The following is a 20,296-nucleotide window of genomic DNA, read 5'->3' as shown; positions in this document are numbered from 1 at the left end:
TGCCTAGCTTGCTTCATCTAGGGCTCATAATCTCAGCGTTCAATCTGAGCGTGCCTATCAATCCTCCCACAGGCTACACTCCCCATTGCTCCACCCTGATTTTTGGGAGGAGGAAGGCTCACCCAAAGAGGAAAACAGGGAGGCTGTGCCCCCTTGTGGAATCCAATCCTCCCATTTTATAAAGGGTGAAACTGGTACTCAGAAGGGCGAATCATGCTCAAGGACGCGGATCTGGTTAGTCCCCGCTCGCAGTCACTGGGGTTATCTCGCTCAGCATAGTAATTTGCTTCAGCCCCAAAGCAGATAAACACAAATCAGTTCCTTACAAAGAAACACCGAGTTTGAGGTCTGAAACCTCAGAAGACCGTTGAGGAAACTCCCAGAACTCGGTAGCGGGTCCGGCGAAAGCCTTCCCGCCTTCGGCCCCGCCTCTCGGCCTCAGCCCCACCCTTCGACCCCGGATCTGCGGGTCTCCAGCCCGCACTCCGTCGGCCCTCGGGTTCCAGGCCCCGCCCCTCGGAGACCGCAGCCAATCGGAGAGCCGTGATCCCGTCGCGCGTGCCTCACCCCTGCCGGCAGTGACGTGCCCCACCCCACAGCCGCGGGATTCAAACTCCCGGAAGCGGCTCCCGCGCCGGAGGGTGAGACTGGGCCGACCGCGGAGTGTGGCGGGGGTGGCCAGGGTCCGCAGCCCCGGGGCCGGGCGAGACCGCGAGGGAGGCGTGGTCAGTGGGAGATCGCGTTAGTTGGGGCTCAATCTCTGCCCTCCCGGGTGCCCGTCGCGTTTCCCTGGCTCTCACATGGTTCCTGGCCCTGGCTGGGTGCCTCACGGCGGTTGCAGATTCGATCCCTCCTTTCAGCCCTGCGGCGGATATTATCCTCCTCTTTCAGACGAGCGCTGGGAGTTCGAGTGACTTGGCCAAGGTCTTTCGTTAGTACAGCCTTTTGCGGATTAGCAGGCACTTTCATGTCTGTTCTACAAACATCTTCAAAGTGGGGGTGAGAAAAAAGATGCCCGTTTTTGCAGTTTTTCTTTGCCTGTCTTCCCACGTGAGATCTTCTGTGAGGGTTTTCGTAAGATTTGCCTCCACTTGCAGATGACGTGGTCTGTAATAGAGGCGTCGTGCCCTTTGCTGGTTATCTTAGTCTTTCACCTTAGAATGGGCAAAACTCCAGGGCTATCCTTGTGATAGATGGTCTCTTCAACTCAGTTTACCCACTTCTGGTATTTTCAGGCTCTCTAAGTCCACACAGGATGACCCTTAAGGTCCCTTCCGTAGAAAAACCTTCTCCACCGAGGTGTCTAAGTAGGTCTCCTCAACTGTTACTGGTATCATTGTACTTTTCATTTCCTGGATAACATTTATTTTACAACTTGAGAATCTATATTTGTTTCCTTGTTACTGCCTGCCGCGTCTGCTAGATCGAAAGTTCCGTTATGTAAGGGACATGTCTCTCTTTCATTTCTTTCTTTCTTTTTTCTTTTTTTTGCCAGTGTATACCCAGCACCTAATATGCTGTCTGGTAAATTAAATTCTCCAATATTTTTTGAATGCATGAATAGTATCATATTCCCCTGGATTCCCTAGTCACATTACCATTATTTTATCTTGGGATCCATAGGTGGAAAAATGCTTTTTAACCTCCCTAATTAAAACTACTTTTATTATATACACAGTAATTTTTGCTATGTATTTTGCTCCTAGAGTTTATATTATACCCTTGCTTCTTAAATGTCATCTAATACTATTAGCAAATACGCTAAACTTCTCCTTACGCGTTATTCTTAATTCCTGTCATTCCTGAATTCTGTGAATATTGTCTCTTTTTCCTATAAATGCCTCATATTGGTTTCTTCTCACTTCTGCCCACTGTGCTCTCTCAGCTGACTATTATTATTAAGATAGATCTGAACTAGGCTTAGCTTATAAAACAGAGTACGCACCATTATGTCAGGTAATGACGTTTCAATGTCCAGATATTCAGAATTACATTATTTATCATTAGCTTTTTATTCTTGGGTAAAATTTGTCTTTGATTGTGATCTACTTCTTTCAGACTTCATTTAATGGTTTAATCATTGGTTATCCCTCCATTTTTTTAAATGAAATTTTTCTACTGAAGTATGACACACATACAGAATCCTGCACAAACACAAGAGTACAAGTTGACATATTGAATACTCCCCATGTATCTACCACCCAGACTTTAAAAATATATAGTGTTACTAGCACGCTAGAAGCCTTCCCCAGTCCCTGTTCCATACCCTACTGGTTTGGCTATATCACTTCTATTTAGATAGAAAGGTTCTTCTGTTTAGCAAATTAGTTATTAGACCTTTTCAAACCTGAGATTTGACCTTGTAAACTCAGACTTATTACTGTATTTTTATTTTTACAGACATTTTCAGAGATGTCTTCCAGAAGTCCCAAAGATTTAATTAAGAGTAAATGGGGACCAAAGCCTAGTAACTCCAAATCAGAAGCTGCATTAGAAAAATTTAGGGGAGAAATTGCAGCCTTAAAAACATCGGTGGATGAAATGGCAAGCGGAAAAGGAAAGCTGAATGATAAAGACAGACACAGACTTTTGGAGGTAAGACCCTTTAAACTGTAGTAGGCTTTGCTGTAGTAGATGAGAAAGTATAATGATATAATGTAGTTTTTATGTTCACTAAATGTAAAAAACAAATCTATTGTCAACTTTGAGATTTAGCTTTTAATGTGAATGTTTAAAAACCCATTTAATCATGTATATTGGCTGCTTTACAAGTAATCTTTGTTTACAGTCTTTTTTAAGGTAAAATCATTACAGATATTAGCATTTTGTGTTCTGTTAAACTATATTTCCCTAATTTACAATTTGGTATGATATAGTCTGTAAAGCAGTTAGGAATTTGCTAGAACTGGAAGGATTTAAAATTTAATCGTTAACTTGATTGTAATTTATTTTGCAAAAGTAATTTTATTGTTCATAGAAAATAAACGATCTGTACTAAATAATATCATTGGATTTCTTTAAATTTTACTTTATAGGCACATCATAAAACCAACTGATTTATTATTTTTTAACACATATTTATTATTATTTTTTAATACATAGTATGTGTTAACATATTTTAACACTTTTTTAACGCATATCGCCAATTCTTAGACATAAAGATTATTTTGTAATCTGGTGAAGGAATCTAATAGCTTTCCTGGGAGACCTCTTTCCAGTTCATTCCACTTCTGACGAGCACTGGCTATCAAAACCCCTTTATAATCAATTGAAATTAACTTCCTGTAACTTCTACCCGTTTGTTCTAGTTATGTCAATTAAAGCTACACAGAACAAGTCTATTTTTTTTTTATCCAATTGACAATTTTTCAGATATCCAAGGAAATCTTGCTTCCTCTTACTTTTCTGTAGACCAGCCCCATATTCTTCAGCTTTACTGGCTTTTTCTCCTCCTGGTCACTTTCCTGAACACTCTGTGGTGTGTTCATGTCCCTCTTGAATTATGTACCTAGTATTGCATACAGCAGCAAACACAGGTTGAAGCAGTACTATTATTTCCCGTAATCTGGATGATATACTCTATGAAAGCTTAAAATTGAATTCGGTTTGGGCTTCCCTGGTAGCGCAGTGGTTGAGAGATCGCCTGCCAATGCAGGGGACACGGGTTCGTGCCACGGTCCGGGAAGATCCCACATGCCGCGGAGCGGCTGGGCCCGTGAGCCATGGCCTCTGAGCCTGCGCGTCCGGAGCCTGTGCTCCGCAACGGGAGAGGCCACAACAGTGAGAGGCCCGCGTATCGCCAAAAAAAAAAAAAAATTGAATTGAATTTTTGGTAACTGTATCATACTACTGTCTTGTCTTAAGCTTGTAGGCAACTGAAAATTCCCTCATCGTTTTCATACAACTGTCCCACTCAATTTCCCCATCTTTTTTTTTTTTTTTTTTTTGCCGTACGCGGGCCTCTCTGTTGTGGCCTCTCCCGTTGCGGAGCACAGGCTCTGGACGCGCAGGCTCAGCGGACATGGCTCACGGGCCCAGCCGCTCCGCAGCATGTGGGATCTTCCCGGACCGGGGCACGAACCTGTGTCCCCTGCATCGGCAGGCGGACTCTCAACCACTGCGCCACCAGGGAAGCCCAATTTCTCCATCTTTATTTGAACAACTGCTTCTCTCCCCCACCCTCAAATGCAAGTTTTTAGTTTTATGTTGTTTTTCCTTTGTTAGCATGTAAAGCCACTCTGCTAACTTTTTCTATCATCTCTCTATTGATGCGTTCTCCCTTATGCCAGCAGGAGTTTAACAAACACGTCTTCTTTATCTTTCAAATCCTTGAAAATGTTGAACACTCCTTTGAAGATCACCTTCTAGATTTGACACCAAATCATTTATTAACAAAAAGCAAGTTTATGAATGCACTTTTATCCGGGTAGAACATTTTGTTATTTTTAAATTCTGTTGCTTCAAGTTCATCAGTGAGCATGTATCTCTTTGTGTGACTCACTTTTAGCCTTTAAGATTATTAGATCTGGCATGGTGGGGGAATGACTAGCAGATACTCAGGTGAGAGCCAGCTTTTCTTCAGCTTTCTCTAACCACTGTTGACAGAGTTGATCTTTCCTTTCTGTGTCCATGTCCCATTCATTTTCTATATATCTTAACCACAGCACTTACCATATTGCATTAATATATTGGCTTACCTCTCTGATTTCTCTGAGCGTAAGACCTTGCCTTCATCTTTTTTTTTTTTTAACTTTTTATTTTATATTGGAGTATAGCTGATTAACAATGCTGTGATAGTTTCAGGTGCACAGCAAAGCGACTCAGCCATGCATATACATGTATCCATTCTCTCCCAGACTCCCCTCCCAGGCGTCATCTTCTTTTTTGCCCTGTATCTGGTATAATGCTGACTTGATATATAATAAACACTTCACAAATGCTTGTTGTAATGTACTGTTTATTTTTGTGTTTGACCTGGCCTTTTTCTAAGATTCTTCTTGGTTTATATCTAGAAAATTCGAGTCCTTGAAGCTGAGAGAGAGAAGAATGCTTATCGCCTCACAGAGAAGGACAAAGAAATACAGCAACTCAGAGACGAGCTGAAAGCCAAACACAGCACTACTGCATTGCTTGAACAGCTGGAAGAGAAAACAAAGGAAGGTGAAAGGAGGGAACAGCTGTTGAAATCCTTGTCTGAAGAGACAGATATATTAAAAAAACACTTGTCTGCTACAACTGCAAGACTTGCTGAATTTGAAGGCAAAGCTGATACACTTCGTTTATCACAGGTACTAATTTCTTTAAACCCAGATTTTTAAAATCTTTTCTGATACAGTTTGTAATTCTTATGGAGAATGAGTTTGTTAAAACATGCTTGGCAAATGGTGAGACAGTATAGTATACTAACAGGTTCCTTTTTTTTTTTATAGCCTGGTACTTCTCCATAAGCAAAAATAGGTAATATGGCTCCCTCCACTCCCCACACCATTGTTTTATGCAAGGGATTATTCAGAATACAGAATCCGCTGTGTATCTACAACAGCCGGGAAGATTTTGTTGAGTTCTTTTTTCTATAGTTTGTATTGTGAAAACAATAGGCTTCATTTTTTGGTTGTTTTTCTTATTTGAGATACCCAGTTAAAATATCAAGTATGCTTTTTTCCTAACTGTACATGCTTTTTCTCCCTCTCTTTTGTTTTAGCATCACTAGTGTAGCAAAAAGAGCAAGGATTTGTGGGTAGGCAGATCCGAGTTCAGATCTTTGTTCTTCCACTTGCTAGCTGTGTGACTCTGAACAAATTCCTTAACCTCTCTAGCCTTGGAGACAATGCTAGAATTCACCAGACCCCTCTCCTAAACCTCAATTTCCACATCAGTAAAATCAGGGTAAGAATACTGGAGATTAAATGTTACAGTATATGTAAATAGCCTAGCAGAGTGCCTGGCATGTAGTAAGTGCTAAATAAATGGTTTCTTATTGATCAGACCTTTGATTCTTTTCGAAATTTGGACATTTGAATAATACTAATACTACAACTATTAATACCACCTACAGAAGAAAATCTATGGCTTTCAGATACAATATGTCAACGATGTTAAGGGTCTTTCTACTTTATCTCCCCTTTAGAGCACCTATAATTTATGTGTACTCTCATAGATGGGCAATTGAGTATTTCTACAGATGAGTTCAAAGAGGTTAAGCTTTTCTAGAGAATTTCCATAGAACTGAAACTCATGAAACATTATAGTCAGGTCCTACGTGGTTGACTAAACCTTTACTTAAAGCTCAAGAATTAGTTTCTTTTGAAGGTGGAAATGTAAATCTTGGCAGAAATGATAATTTAAAAAATGTATTCTTATAATAATTGTTGAATACCCACTACTCATTTCTGTATTAGTCAGCATGTCTAATTGCCTAACAACCGACCTCCAAATCTCAGAGTCTTATATGAAAAATGATTATTTTTCCCTCATGTCACAGCCTAGTGCAGGTTGGAGTGGAGGAGGCTTTGCTCCACATAGGCATTCAGAGATCCACGTTCCTTCCTTCTAGTGGCTCCCCCATCCCTCAGGGTGCAGTCCTCCACCAGATCCGCTATACACAGCTGTGGGCTAGACAGCATGTGGAGAATTGGGGGAACCGGTAAGGTCTAGGCCTGGGAATGGCATATCTCACTTTTGCTTACGTTCCATTGGACAGAATTCAGTCTCATGACCTCACTAACCACAGGGAAGTCTGGGAAATGTAGTCCACAATGTGCCCAGGGAGAAAGGAAAGGGATTTGATGAACTATCTCTATCATAGTTTCTACCTAAAGGACTAAATTGAGAGGGAGAAAGGGCTACATACTAGGGTGGCTAGAGCATCTTTGGAGAAAAAAATATTTTGAGCTTCTTTGCCATCCTTCACATACATCTCTTTCCTTATAGCTGTTAAAAGACTGAAATACAGCTTTTTATGAGTTTTGTTGACTAGCCTGGCTACCTTACCACCTACTTCCCCTCTTTTTTTTCTCTATGAGAAAATGAAGAAAAAAGAGGGGACAAATTATGTTTTGAGTTCTATATGAATGAATACTAATTAATACTATTGCTAATACAAATATAGTTCTAGAAAACAACTTTCGTCTTTTATTTGCCAATTTAATATTTTCCAGATTTCATCTAAATAGCCCAGCTGTTTTGTCTCCTTCTGGTGAAAATCAGTGGCCTGTTCATATGCATTGAGGGCTATACTGGGGTCCAGGTGACCTCAGAGGTCAAATTAGGTATGAAATCTCAGGGTTTCCAATCTGCTTAGAAAGCTTCCAGGACATCTAAATTCTGCTCTGCTACCCATCAGCTGGCATATACCAGATCTGGATTTTGGGATGCCCCTGTGAAGTATACTGTATTATTATGAAACTAAATATAATGAGGAAACTTCTGTTGTTAAATTTATGATGTTAACTAATATTGATTTACTTGTAGACTGTGGCTACAAGTTGCTTCAATTCATCAATGAGTAATATTCATGAAATGGAAATACAGCTGAAAGATGTAAGTTCATTTTTCTTTTACTAAGTTATGACTTCATTTATTATCAAATTTCATGGAAATTGACAGCAGTAATGCTGTGGTTTGAAAAAAATCTTTTGAGGAAATGGAGAAATGAATGGTTTGAGATCATCTCTCTAGGTTACTACTACCTTTAAGTCTCTTTCCAGGCATTCAAGAGGGCCAGTTCCTCTAAGTATGGACTCTTTAGGATAGAAAGCCCTAGAAATCACCCATTTTTACCAAATACCTCAACAGTATCCCTTCTTCACCTAAATCTAATTTGCTCAACTATTTTATTATTATAATGTAATTTAACTTGTAGTTTTTTTTTCTTTTTGTTTATCCATGCAAGATGTACTCTTTAGTTTGAAATTATTCCCTTGGAACCAGGGTTTGCTTTCATAGTTTGAAAAGGAAACACATTCTTTGTGTATTCAATGTTTCTTTTTCCTAGAATTTGATATGAGGTTATTTTAGATATATGGTAAAGCTGTATTACAAACTTATGTCTTAAATGGATTGGTGAGTTTCATTGGAAATTAAATAAATTGGGGACACAGGACTACTATTCACATTGTACTTTTTCAAGTTTTAAGATTAGATATGCAAAGTATGAAATTCTTGATTTAATTATTGGGTCAGTAGGTAGATATTGTGATTCCAGAAATATTACTAGCATGTCTACCCTGATCTAGGTATGCTCTTAAGATTCCTGTTTTATCTTATCTAGCAGGTGTACCTTGAGGTCTATTTAATCTTCAAAAGAAGAATTTAAATCTGTTGAGTGTCTATATAACTGGGTACCACATACCCTTATCAAAGTAATTTACCTAGAGGTAACAGAAATACAGAAGAAACATAATTCTTAAAATACTATCAAAATAAGTTTTTTGTATGTCATATACTATCCCCAGCATCTACAAAATTGGAAAGAATGACTAAAGGGAATCTTGTGAAGTTTCTTGAATTTCACTAGTGTCTCGTTTAGCAAAGTACCTGAAAATAGATGCTATTTTCTTAAACTCGGGTAATTTTTAGGCTTCTCAGTGCTAACTGCTTCAAAGAGCAACTAAAGTTATTTTTATGTAATGACGATTGGTCTGGGGTAGAACCTGAGATTCTCCATTTCCAGTAAGCTTCAGGTGCTGCTGCTACTGTTAGTGGTCTGAAGACCACCCTTTAAGAACCATTAAATTACATGTGGGGAGCAAGAGGTGGTTTAGCTCTGGTTACCCCTTTGGAGTCTCAGCAGATCTTTTAGAGCAGGAGGAGAATTATAGTTGGAGGGTTTAGGAGCAGGGAGAGAGAAATCTCACTCTTCAGAGTCTGCAGTGTCACAATATTGGCTTTGGGGAGCTCAGCAATGTTAATCCTACACCCTCTGCAAAGCTCCCATAAAACTTCCTTTAGAAGTTTGCTCACCTATTTTAAGAATCAGTATTTGTTATGCTAAAATAATCTTAAGGCCAAGCTGTATCATTCCTCATCTACCATTTAGGTCTGGCTGATATTTTGAAATAATTACACGGAGTTAATGCTGTAAACATTCTCCAGTGTCAGTAACTTTGACACCGAATAGCTAAAAGTCAGTTTTAATAGGCATTTCTTGCTCTTGATTTTAAAAATCTGATTTTTAGGGAATTCCCTGGTGGTCCAGTGGTTAGGACTGTCAGCTTCCACTGCAGGGGACACAGGTTCAATCCCTGGTTGGAGAGCTAAGATCCCAAAAGCTGTGCAGTGAGGCCAAAAAAAAAAGGAAAATCTGATTTTTTTTGCTTTTTTTTTTAATGAAAGCTTCTTTATTTATTTATTTTTGGCTGCATTGAGTCTTCGTTTCTGTTCGAGGGCTTTCTCTAGTTGCGGCGAGTGGGGTCCACTCTTCATCGCGGTGCGCGGGCCTTTCACTGTCGTGGCCTCTCTTGTTGTGGCGCACAGGCTCCAGACGCGCAGGATCAGCGGCCATGGCTCATGGGCCCAGCTACTCCGCGGCATGTGGGATCTTCCCGGACCGGGGCACGAACCCATGTCCCCTGCATCGGCAGGCGGACTCTCAACCACTGCGCCACCAGGGAAGCCCGGAAAATCTGATTTTTAAACATAGAATTATGGAAGATAAATAATAATTATTTAAAATTTTTTATTTCGAAAAAATTCAAATTTACAGAAAAGTTACAAGAATGGAAAATGGTACATAGAACCCCACATACTCTTTACCAAAATTGAACTATTTTAGGGACTCCCCTGGTGGCGAAGTGGTTAAGAATCTGCCTGCTAATGCAGGGGACACGGGTTCATTCCCTGGTCTGGGAAGATCCCACATGCCGTGGAGCAGCTAAGCCCGTGCACCACAGGTACTGAGCCTGCTCTCTGGAGCCCGCGAGCCACAACTGCTGAGCCTATGTGCGGCAACTACTGAAGCCCACGAGCCTAGAGCCCGTGCTCGGCAACAAGAGAAGGCACTGCAATGAGAGGCCCGCGCACTGCAGTGAAGAGTAGCCCCCGCTCGCCGCAACTGGAGAAAGCCCGTGCGCAGCAACATAGACCCAACGTAGGCAAAAATAAATATATAAAATAAATTTTTTTAAAAATTGAACTATTGTTAACATTTTACCCCATTTGATACTTTCTCTTTCAATCCCCACCCCCATACACACACACACAGTTATAATTTTTTTTTTTTTTTAATTTGGCTGCATTGGGTCCTCGTTGTTACGCGTGGGCTTTTCTCTAGTTGTGGAGAGTGGGGGCTACTCTTTGATGTGGTGCGCGGTTTCTCACTGCGGTGGCTTCTCCTGCTGTGGAGCACGGGCTCTAGGCGCATGGGCTTCAGTAGTTGTGTCACGCGGGCTCAGTAGTTGTGGTTCGAGGGCTCTAGAGCGCAGGCTCAGTAGTTGTGGCACATGGGCTTAGTTGCTCCACGGCATGTGGAATCTTCCCAGACCAGGGCTCAAACCCGTGTCCCCTGCATTGGCAGGCGGATTCTTAACCACTGCACCACTAGGGAAGCCCTTAATGTAGCTTCTTATGTGAATATTTTGCTAATGTCTTGCCACAGATCAGGTGGTATGATCCACAGAAAATGTAGATGTGATTTTATAAAATTTTCCAGCTTGTGCTAGGTGGCTGGTAAGGCATCATCTAGTTTCTTGCAGGAAAGATGTAACTGAAATGAAAAACTAATATTAGCAGTAACAGTAAAGTGAATCACTTTCCCTCTTACCAGCTAACTTAAACAGACACTGCTTATTTTATTAATATTATCCCATCATTCAGATAATTTCTTGACTACACATTGTATGCAAAAGCTGTAAATCCTCGTGGAAAAGCATGGTCTGCCACTTCAAGGAGCTTACTATCTATTTGAGAGAAACAGCAAACACAGAAAAAAGCTGAAGATGGTTGGTAAAATAATTTTTTAAAATATGTAGACATATGTATATATAACAACTGAGTTCATAAGCCCCTATACAAACCAGATGAATGATCCCAATTTGGAATTTTTGAGTTCTAAAAGATGTAAAAGATGAAAATTGGTGATAAGGAGAGAGGGTGGTATTTAAGTTTGAGATGGAGTTAGCAGTGCAAACAGTTTATTGGGGAGCGACATCTGTGAGAGGAAAAGGAAGGCAGCAGGACTGGACAGGGGCACCGTCAGGCCAGGATGCAAACCTGACAGAGCCTCTGTCCACCCTGTGGAGAGCTCCCAGGCAGAGCCCTGTGTTGGGTGGAAACAGCTCATTTTCTTTTTTAAAAAATTTATTTATTTAATTGATTTATTTTTGGCTGTGTTGGGTCTTTGTTGCTGCACGCGGGCTTTCTCTAGTTGTGGCGAGGGGGACCTACTCTTTGTTGCAGTGCCCGGGCTTCTCATTGCGGTGGCTTCTCTTGTTGCAGAACATGAACTCTAGGCACGTGGGCTCAGTAGTTGTGGCTCACGGGCTTAGTTGCTCTGCAGCATGTGGGATCTTCCCGGACCAGGGCTTGAACCCATGTCCTCTGCATTGGCAGGCAGATTCTTAACCACTGCGCCAAAGGGAAGCCCCAAGAAACAGCTCTTTCTTTCTTTTTTTTTTTTTTGAAACAGCTCTTTCTTAAAAGAGTATCTGAGCAGTGCATCTCCACCTCTACCACAAAGACATTCTGTTTACAGAGAATGACATGGACACAGACACAAAGCAAATTGTGTATAGGAAATAGCAGACAAATGAACTTAACCCCATGTAGATGTGACTTTGCCATGTTATTAGGTATTCCAAAGGTGTGTGGCCTTAGAATGTGTCTCTGTGTCAGGAGCTTTACAGTGGTTGCCTAGAATCATTCTATGATGTGAGCTGTAGAGTTTTTGTGTGCTGGAAAAGACTGCATCCCTTGGGCTCCCTTGTCCATTTTAAGAGTTTGAGTTTTTATTATTGATTTGCTTTCATTTTCACTTTGAGGCTCTGGAGAAAAATCAGCAATGGCTTGTGTATGATGAGCAGCGAGAGGTCTACGTAAAAGGACTTTTAGCGAAGATCTTTGAGTTGGAACAGAAATTGGAAACAGCTGTTCATGCATTCCCACAGGAGACAAAAAAGACTGAATCAGAAGGTACTGGTATAAAAATGTTCTTTAGGGTTGTCCTGCCTGATATTTTTCAAAAGGAGAGATTCATCAAATTTAGATTCTTATAGACATGTGTTATAAAGTAAAGTAAGAGCAGGTCTGCAAGCCCTGAAGTAAGAAATACCATTTTAGCCAGTCTGTTTCATTTCCCATTGTTTTCTGACACCAAAGGGCATAAGTCACAGGGTAAAGGGATCTTGCAGCCCTGAAGGCACATTAAGTTTTCTCCACCTTACATATCCTTCCCCTCCTTCAAAGCCCTTCTCCAACTTTATTTCCCCCAGTGCTGACCTTATCTTTTTACTCAGCTTCCCTTAAGCAGTTATTCATATCAATCCCAGGAGACAGATTACATTTTTATACATTATTCTTCAATCATTTGAATCTCACCCTAGAATTGAGGTGAAGTTTCTTCTGATTGATGCTGTCTTTTTTGCCAAGTGGTCTGCAGCTTCTCTGACACTGATCTCCATTGTGTTTCGCAAGAAGCCTAAGAGGTGGGGCAGGAAGGATCATTATTCTCATTTTACAAATAGATTCAGCAGTTCCAGGTGATGAGCCAGGAAAAGAAAAACCCCTGTGCAAAGCACTCATTTAGAATGACTGACAGCCTTAGTGGGACTGGAGCCTTGAATTATAGAAAGAGAAAGCTAATGAAAGGCCAGCAAGGCTCATAATCTTAGAGCTTCACATGTGAATATTTAAAATGAAACTAATGCTAAAAAAGTATAAAAGGAATGTCTCTAGAGATAATTTAAAGCTTTTTATTCCTAAGGGGACAAAGTTACTACTGTAATGCCTTTATAAGTTTACTACACATAAAAGGATTTTAATTATGGGTGAAGTCTAGTCTTTTTCTCGGGTAATATAGTTTTCCTTTTCTCTCTCCCTCGCTCTCTGTCTGTGTTTTATCAAAGCAATATAAACACTTGTTAAAATAATTTAATAATAGTACAGAAGACCCTGTTCTACCTTTCCCATCCCAACCTAATGCCTATTTCTTCCTCCCATCAGGGCAGCTGCTTTTAAACATTTCTGGTTTTGGTTTTGGTAATTACCGCCATATCTATAAATAATGACTTAATGGCCCTATATGTTGATTTGTTTTCTTTAGACATTAGTGACTTTCCCTCCCTCAGAATAATTATATTACTGTTTCTAGTTCTTCTATTTATTCATTTTGTGACTTCAAGTAGTATACCTGAACTTCTGTTTCTTGTTCTGTCAAATATCAGCCATGTTCCCTCTCTCTTGACTCTTCGTTTTTGAAGGTGAGGAAATAAATGTGATCTTGTTTATAGAAACATATTTACATTTATTTCTTCAGGAAAATTCTCTCTTTTATAAAGTGAGTTGTGCCCTGATGTGTTTGTCCTAGGTTGTCTTCAAGAAGAAAAGCAAAAATATTACAACCATCTCTTGGCAAATGCAAAAAACGATCTTGAGGTAGAACGACAAACAATAACTCAGTTGAATTTTGAACTTAGTGAATTTAGAAGAAAATATGAAGAAACCCAAAAAGAAGTGCAAGATTTAAATCAGCTGTTGTGTTCACAAAGAAAGGCAGATGTACAACATCTGGAATACGATAGGCATAAAACAGAGAAAATACAAAGGCTCAAGGAAGAGAATGATCTTGCCAGGGAAAAACTTGAAGAAGAGAAGAAGAGATCTGAAGAGCTCTTATCTCAGGTGAGTCTAACTAGCAAGGTTTTCCACAGTTTATAATTCAGAATTCTCATGGTACTTACTAAGTGTCAGGGACTATTTTAACTACTTGGGAACCAGCAAGGAGCAACGCAAGTTCCTGCCCCCTCCTAGGAGTTCATACTTAGAAGGGAGACAGACCATAAACAAGTACCTAAATAAACAAGTAAACTAAAGAAAATAAAACAGGGTAATATGACCAAGAGAAATCGGGGGCCAGCGGAAGCGTCGCTGAGGAGATGGTATTTGGACAAAGCTGATGGTGAGAAGGAACCGGCGAGGTGGGTGACTGTGGGAATTCCCTCCTAGTGGGAGGAAATCACAGACACAAAAGCTGAGTGAGGAGGAGTTAGGTATGTGTGAGAAGCTGAAAGAGGGGAAGTTAAGGGGGGATCAAGGCTGATTGCTAGGCTGGCACTGAGATTGTGATGACACTGGCTCAAGTTAATTACCAGATGCCCTCCATGTTCTCACTATGCTCACAGCCGGATCCAGGATGTCCGTCTCAGTAATGTTGGCATTACTGAGGATTATTAGAATTGAATACTACTTCAACAGAAACTCATTAATTTAAATTTTGCCTGGCAGCGTGAAATAACGGAAAAAACATAATTTGAGGTCCATACCAGGTCTCTAATTGTGTGGCCTCAGGAAAATCAGCTAACTTCTCTGACTTGCAGGTTATTTGTGTCAAATTAATAATAGTAAATCTAACAACTTCTTCTCGCCTCAGAGGACTTTTATGAAGGTCAACTGAGAGAATGTAAAAGTGCTTTGTAAATTAAAGGGCTAGGTAAATGTTAGTTATTGCGGACACGGGTTCAAGCCCTGGTCTGGGAAGATCCCACATGCCGTGGAGCAGCTGAGCTTGTGAGCCACAACTACTGAAGCCCGTGTGCCTAGAGCCTGTGCTCTGCAATAAGAGAAGCCACTGCAATGAGAAGCCTGCACACCGCAATGAAGAGCAGCCCCCGCTCACCGCAATTAGAAAAAGCCCACGTGCAGCAATGAAGACCCAACGCAATCAAAAATTAAATAAATTAATTTAAGAAAAAAAAAAGAATAGTAATTTTTAAAATCCTCCAAAAGTTGAGAGAGAGGGAAAAAAATAGTCTGTAACATTTGCCTTCTTAGTCTTTACCACCCTTACTTCTGCCTGCAGGTGCAAGCAGTGATATTTATGAAAGATTATGCAGAAGTGACTGAGAAGTTTGCTCCTACTCTGGCTGAGGTGGCCAGGCTCTTCCAGCTTTGTTATCCTACTCAGAAATATTAGTGGATGTCAGGACCTAAAGGAAAGTGGGTGTGTCCACTGCGGTTTAGTGCTTTTATTTTTTATTTTTTTTGCTGTACGCGGGCCTCTCACTGTTGTGGCCTCTCCCGTTGCGGAGCACAGGCTCTGGACGCGCAGGGTCCACGGCCATGGCTCACGGGCCCAGCTGCTCCGCGGCTTGTGGGATCCTCCCAGGCCGGGGCACGATCCCGCGTCCCCTGCATCGGCAGGCGGACCCCCAACCACTGTGCCAGCGGGGAAGCCCCGGTTTAGTGCTTTTTTTTTTTTAATCAACGTTCAGTCTGTGCCTCAGGGAACTCTTGGCCTGGGCAGTACTGCTCAGCTGCTTATATAGATAGGTTGCCCAACCACAGCTGGAAGGACTCACCCAGAAGAGCAGGTGTTGCCGTGTTTAGAAATGTGAGCCTGTCATGCATCCCAGGTCAAGGTCAAACCATAAAATGTCAATGTGACAGTGTTGGTTCTATTTACATCCTACAGGTCCAGTTTCTTTACACGACTCTGTTGAAGCAGAAAGAGGAACAGAAAAGGGTAGCTCTGTTGGAACAACAGGTATTCATTGGGGTTGCTTCTAAATTCAATTTAACCCTTTAGAAAATGGAATTTTTCCTCATGTTTACACTATTCTGTGAAGAAACAGTTGAAAGTTGTAGAAAATGTTTTTTAAAAACTTTAACAAAATATTTAAAGTGACTATCTGTGCCAGCCATATGTTCCCATTACTATCTTTAGGCTAAACCAGATTCTCTAAGGTGACATGGCAATTTTCTTGACAGGTAGATGTTTGTCTTCGCAAATTTTATTCTTCCCTATGGCTGCTAGTCTGACCGGATGTCCCTAATAGGGCTGCTTGATAACTTCAAGTAGAACTCAAAGAGACACCAGTTATTCTCAGAATAGACACCAGAGATTTTTAGTATATTCCAAACCAGGGAACAGCCATCTCTTTCCCTTCCCCACAAAAAGGAGGATGGGGAGGACAGATTCTAACCACTCACTTATACCTCAAGCTTTGGTTTTGCTCCTTGGACAAAGCTTTTTCATTTATCAACATCTCAGTGTGTTCAGAGGAATTCTTGCTCTAATGGTACAATACATGTTTGCTTCTTGTGCTAATAAAAAAAAAATGCAAGCATCCAGTCAAGAAAACTAGACAGTATATACTAGCTGTCATTGTCTTGTCTTGGGCATTTTTTCTAGATGCAGGCATGTACTGTAGACTTTGAAAATGAAAAACTTGACCGTCAAAATATGCAGCATCAATTGCATGTAATTCTTAAGGAGCTCCGAAAAGCAAGAAATCAAATAACACAGTTGGAATCCTTGGTGAGATCGGAATGGTTAAACTAAAACTTGTTTTCATCTTTCTCTTTCTGCCATCTTTCTATTTACATGTAAAACCATTTCCTGAAGTAGGAGGATACAGCTTAAATAATGGCTGTTTCTCAAATCAATCAGATCAAATCCCCTGCCTCTTTTGAAGCAGCTGCCCTTTGAGCATCAGTTCAGAGGACTAGACAGAGGGACATTATGGGCCTCTTGGTAATGATAACATTACCGGTGCCCGGGATCATTCCCCACCCACGCTGGGCTCTGTGATTCTAAAGGCACTAAACAGTGCCTGGCCTGGGGGATACAGGGGGCAAGGCAGGGCAGTTGTAGATCCTGAATTGAAATTATTCTTTTCTATTTAAAAAGAAAGAAAGAAAAAAATGCTGGTTTTAGGGCTAATGGACTATTACTGTTAATACTCTCTTTTAGGCATATTGAGTTGAGTACTTTCTGGGGGTTACCCTGAACACATAATCTTTTTAAACATTAACCTTTTAAATAACATGCTTCTATGAGGAAATGGTTTTTGATCTACCTATTTTCATCCTATTAATAAGCTTTGGACCAAATCTGTTAGGGTCTGTGTGTGTTATGTCCCCACACATTTCATATATCATCCTAGTACTGCAGAATATTTGCAGATGGTGAAATGTTACGAACAGAATTCCTCGGTTTTCAAAAGAGAAAATAGCAGTTGTTAAAATCATTTGTAATTTCTTTATGAATAAAAGACAGAAAATAACTTTTTGGCTCTATTTATGTCATTGATATTGACCATTTATAATATTTGAAATTGAAATGTATAATTCATTCCTGTTGATGACTGTTTTTCAAAGTATAGGAAGCCAAAGGTATACAAAAGAATCCATAATTTTCCTGTATTTTTCTTTGTGTTCCTACCATCCATCATCTTCATATTATGTTGTAAAGTACTCATTTTTAAGCTTTACTGACTATTCTAAATTCCTCAGGGAAAAAATCATGAAATAGGGAAGTCACAAAGGAATTATACAACATCTTAGTCATTTCTGTGTGTAACCTGTTTGACCTGCTAAAATTCTTTGCTGCTCTTAATTCCATGTAGTTCTTTATTATTGAAGTTACCCCTCTTTTACAAACCTAGCAAACTTTGTCAGCACTGTCCACCCGCCCACCTTTACATTTGGCTCTAAGCATTTTAATAAAACCTATCTATGTAAACACCCAACCCTAGAACTTCCTGGGTAATTTGGGTGATTTATAACCGCCTTGTATGTTGCCACCATAATACCAGTGACCAGAGAGATTCAGAAGAAAATCTGTCTACAGGGCTGAAGCAACTGGAGTACCTGTGGAGCAGTTACTGGATGGTAGGCCATCTATACAAACCGTGTTCGTTTGACATTTATTTTTCAGAAGCAGCTTCAAGAGTTTGCCTTCACAGAGCCATTAGTCACTTTGCAAGGAGAGACTGAAAACAGAGGAAAAGTTGCCTCACCAAAAAGTCCTACTGCTGCACTAAATGAAAGCCTGGTAGAATGTCCCAAGTGCAATATCCAGTATCCAGCCACCGAACATCGAGATCTACTCGTCCATGTTGAATACTGTTCTGAGTAACAATATAATTATTCTTTGTTTTTGTGTCAAAAGATTCAGTACTGTATTTTACGTTAGCTTATGGACATTTTGAATTACTTATTTCACCTCAGATCAGAAAGTGCCTATATACTTTTCAGACTCTGGTATAGGAGTGAATCGTTGTATTATTATTTTTTTTTTTGCCTGATTTGCATTTCCTTGGCAGTGATACCTCCCTGCAGTGGTTCATCTTGAGGCTTTAGTGACAGAATGTGCAGAGTATTGAATGCTGAGATGACTAACATTTTGCACTGTTAAAGTACTTGCTGGAGAAAAGATAGTTCAGGTTGTTGCTTGTGCATCAAATTTGTTACACCAACAAGCAACTATTTTATGTTTCGTGGATTTTTAAAAATCAGAAGTAATTAACCAGGGATCTTATTGTGTTAGTATTTTTTAATCCAAGCACTTATTAAGCCTACAGTTCTGATTTTCATGTCCATTGTGAAAAGATGGTGATACTTTTTTCATTTTTTTTTTCCCTTTCTATGTTAGAGCGGTTATTAGAAAAGTTGGGGATTTTCCTGATCTTTATTGCTGCTTACTGTTGAAACTGTAAACCTACCTGTGTTCTAAGCACAAAGCAGATTCTGTTTAAGGAATACTCCTTAGTAGCCACACACAATGTTTTCTGTAATGTTAACTGGCTATAACTTTAACTTGAATTTCATCAGCACATGTTGGTTAGCTAAAATTGTTAAAAGGAATTTTGATAAAACCACCTAGCCCTCTCTTTTGATTTGCAGGTGTTTTATTTATTTATTTTTGGCACTCTTAAAAGCTGGGCGATGTAATGAGCAGATATTTGCTTATCTGAATATATATTTTTATACATGCGTGTGTAAACCAAGAAATTTTTTATTTCTTCAGGTTTTCTAAAATGCTTAACACTGGGCTACTGTTAGTAATGTAGAGGAGAAAAGAATAAAATGATATAATAAGTTTTGCTCTGAGGAGTGTATATGTATGTAGACAGGTATTGTGAGATTTCTGCCCTGAGAGGGGTGCCAGCGAGTTACAGATAAAACATACAGTGTAAGATGATAAATAAGGTGGTTAAGGACACCTTGGAACCAAAAGCTGCATGAAGCTCGGAAAGTTTAAGCAAAATGCCCATAATCATAAAAAAAAGACATTCTTGGATTTCAGACTCCAGGTCGACTCCAAAGCCCGTCTTCTCTCCACCAGAAAACCCTTACGAATTCTCCAAACTCAGTATCCTTAACTGGAGTAATGGGATGTTCCTTGAGTTACAGAAATGGCAGAACACACCTGGTCTCTTTCATCCCTCTGGTCTGGGAAGTTCTGCCTTGTCAAACCCCTCCACCTGTTCCATGGATCCGTGCTGTGCCTATTCGGCAAACATCTTTACGTTCATTCTCCAAACGTTTATTAAATGGCAACTACACGCAAAGCTCTGGGCTAGGTGTTAGTGACACAGTGATAGTAAAATGCAGCTCCATCTTCACAGTCTGGTAGAAGAGACCAAGAGCTAAACATATAAGTATAATATGTTGTGGGAAGTGCTATAATCAAGGTATATGTTGAGTAGAGGAATTCATTTATTTAAACCCTGCTTTATTCTAATAAAGATTGGAGGTCTGACTCTTCAAAGATATGTCTTATACTAAGATAAAATTTAAAAGAAGTAGGAAAAAGCAATAGTAAAACAAGACTAAGAAGTGAAATGGAGCCACTCACAAGGGTAGCCCCAATGCAGGCCATGGAGCGCTTCTGAGAGGTGAGCCCTGCGTTTGAGCACAGAGAAGCAATCCTGTACCCCATTCACAGCTGATCTTCAAAAGAAACACCACTGTAGTGATCCTGGTACTGAGATTGTAAAGAGATGCCTCCAGTGTGCCTTTGCAGAGAAGAAAACATGTAACTAGAGGTCCATGGCCTCAACACCCTCGCCTTAAACAGCAGTGAATTCCACTCCGCTGATTTCTTAATGATAGGGGTGAAAAACGTTGTGTCCAGAGGCAATTCCATAACCAGCAGCGGCAGGCAGTACTATCCTCTCCCAGTGTGTAGCTCTCTGCTGCTCTGGCTTATCCCAGAGTAAATTTTAGTCAGAGGAGCCAACTCAAAATCCCCTTTGATGGGCCAGATGGGAACTCCGATGAGCCAGCCCGCCAGCCGGACCGTGGAGGCTGGAAAATGCCTGTCTTCACCCAAAGGGGGCGCAACTGCCCAGCTCCAGCC

At 40.5% G+C, this 20,296-nt stretch overlaps 1 protein-coding gene across 5 annotated transcripts; it reads left to right on the top strand.

The window, feature by feature from the left end:
* Positions 1-620: 620 nt before the first annotated feature.
* On the top strand, positions 621-19,034 carry CEP55 (centrosomal protein 55). Of its 5 annotated transcripts, none has more exons than XM_033841916.2 (9): positions 621-641; positions 2,401-2,595; positions 5,013-5,288; positions 7,471-7,539; positions 11,976-12,126; positions 13,520-13,833; positions 15,623-15,694; positions 16,343-16,468; positions 17,870-19,034. In XM_033841916.2, exons 2-9 carry the CDS (start codon positions 2,413-2,415, stop codon positions 18,068-18,070), a joined length of 1,392 nt encoding a protein of 463 aa, XP_033697807.1. In that variant the 5' UTR covers positions 621-641; positions 2,401-2,412; the 3' UTR covers positions 18,071-19,034. The 5 variants fall into 5 exon arrangements, with proteins under 5 accessions (XP_033697807.1, XP_033697808.1, XP_073650281.1 ...); XM_033841917.2 differs by lacking the exon at positions 621-641 and adding an exon at positions 656-999 and having other exon boundaries at positions 17,873-19,034; XM_019939649.3 differs by lacking the exon at positions 621-641 and adding an exon at positions 657-999.
* The last annotated feature ends 1,262 nt before the right edge of the window (positions 19,035-20,296 follow it).

This window comes from Tursiops truncatus, chromosome 16 (genome assembly GCF_011762595.2).
Source record: "Tursiops truncatus isolate mTurTru1 chromosome 16, mTurTru1.mat.Y, whole genome shotgun sequence".
Classification (NCBI taxonomy): domain Eukaryota; kingdom Metazoa; phylum Chordata; class Mammalia; order Artiodactyla; family Delphinidae; genus Tursiops; species Tursiops truncatus.
This window is presented reverse-complemented; position numbering and strand designations above follow the sequence as displayed.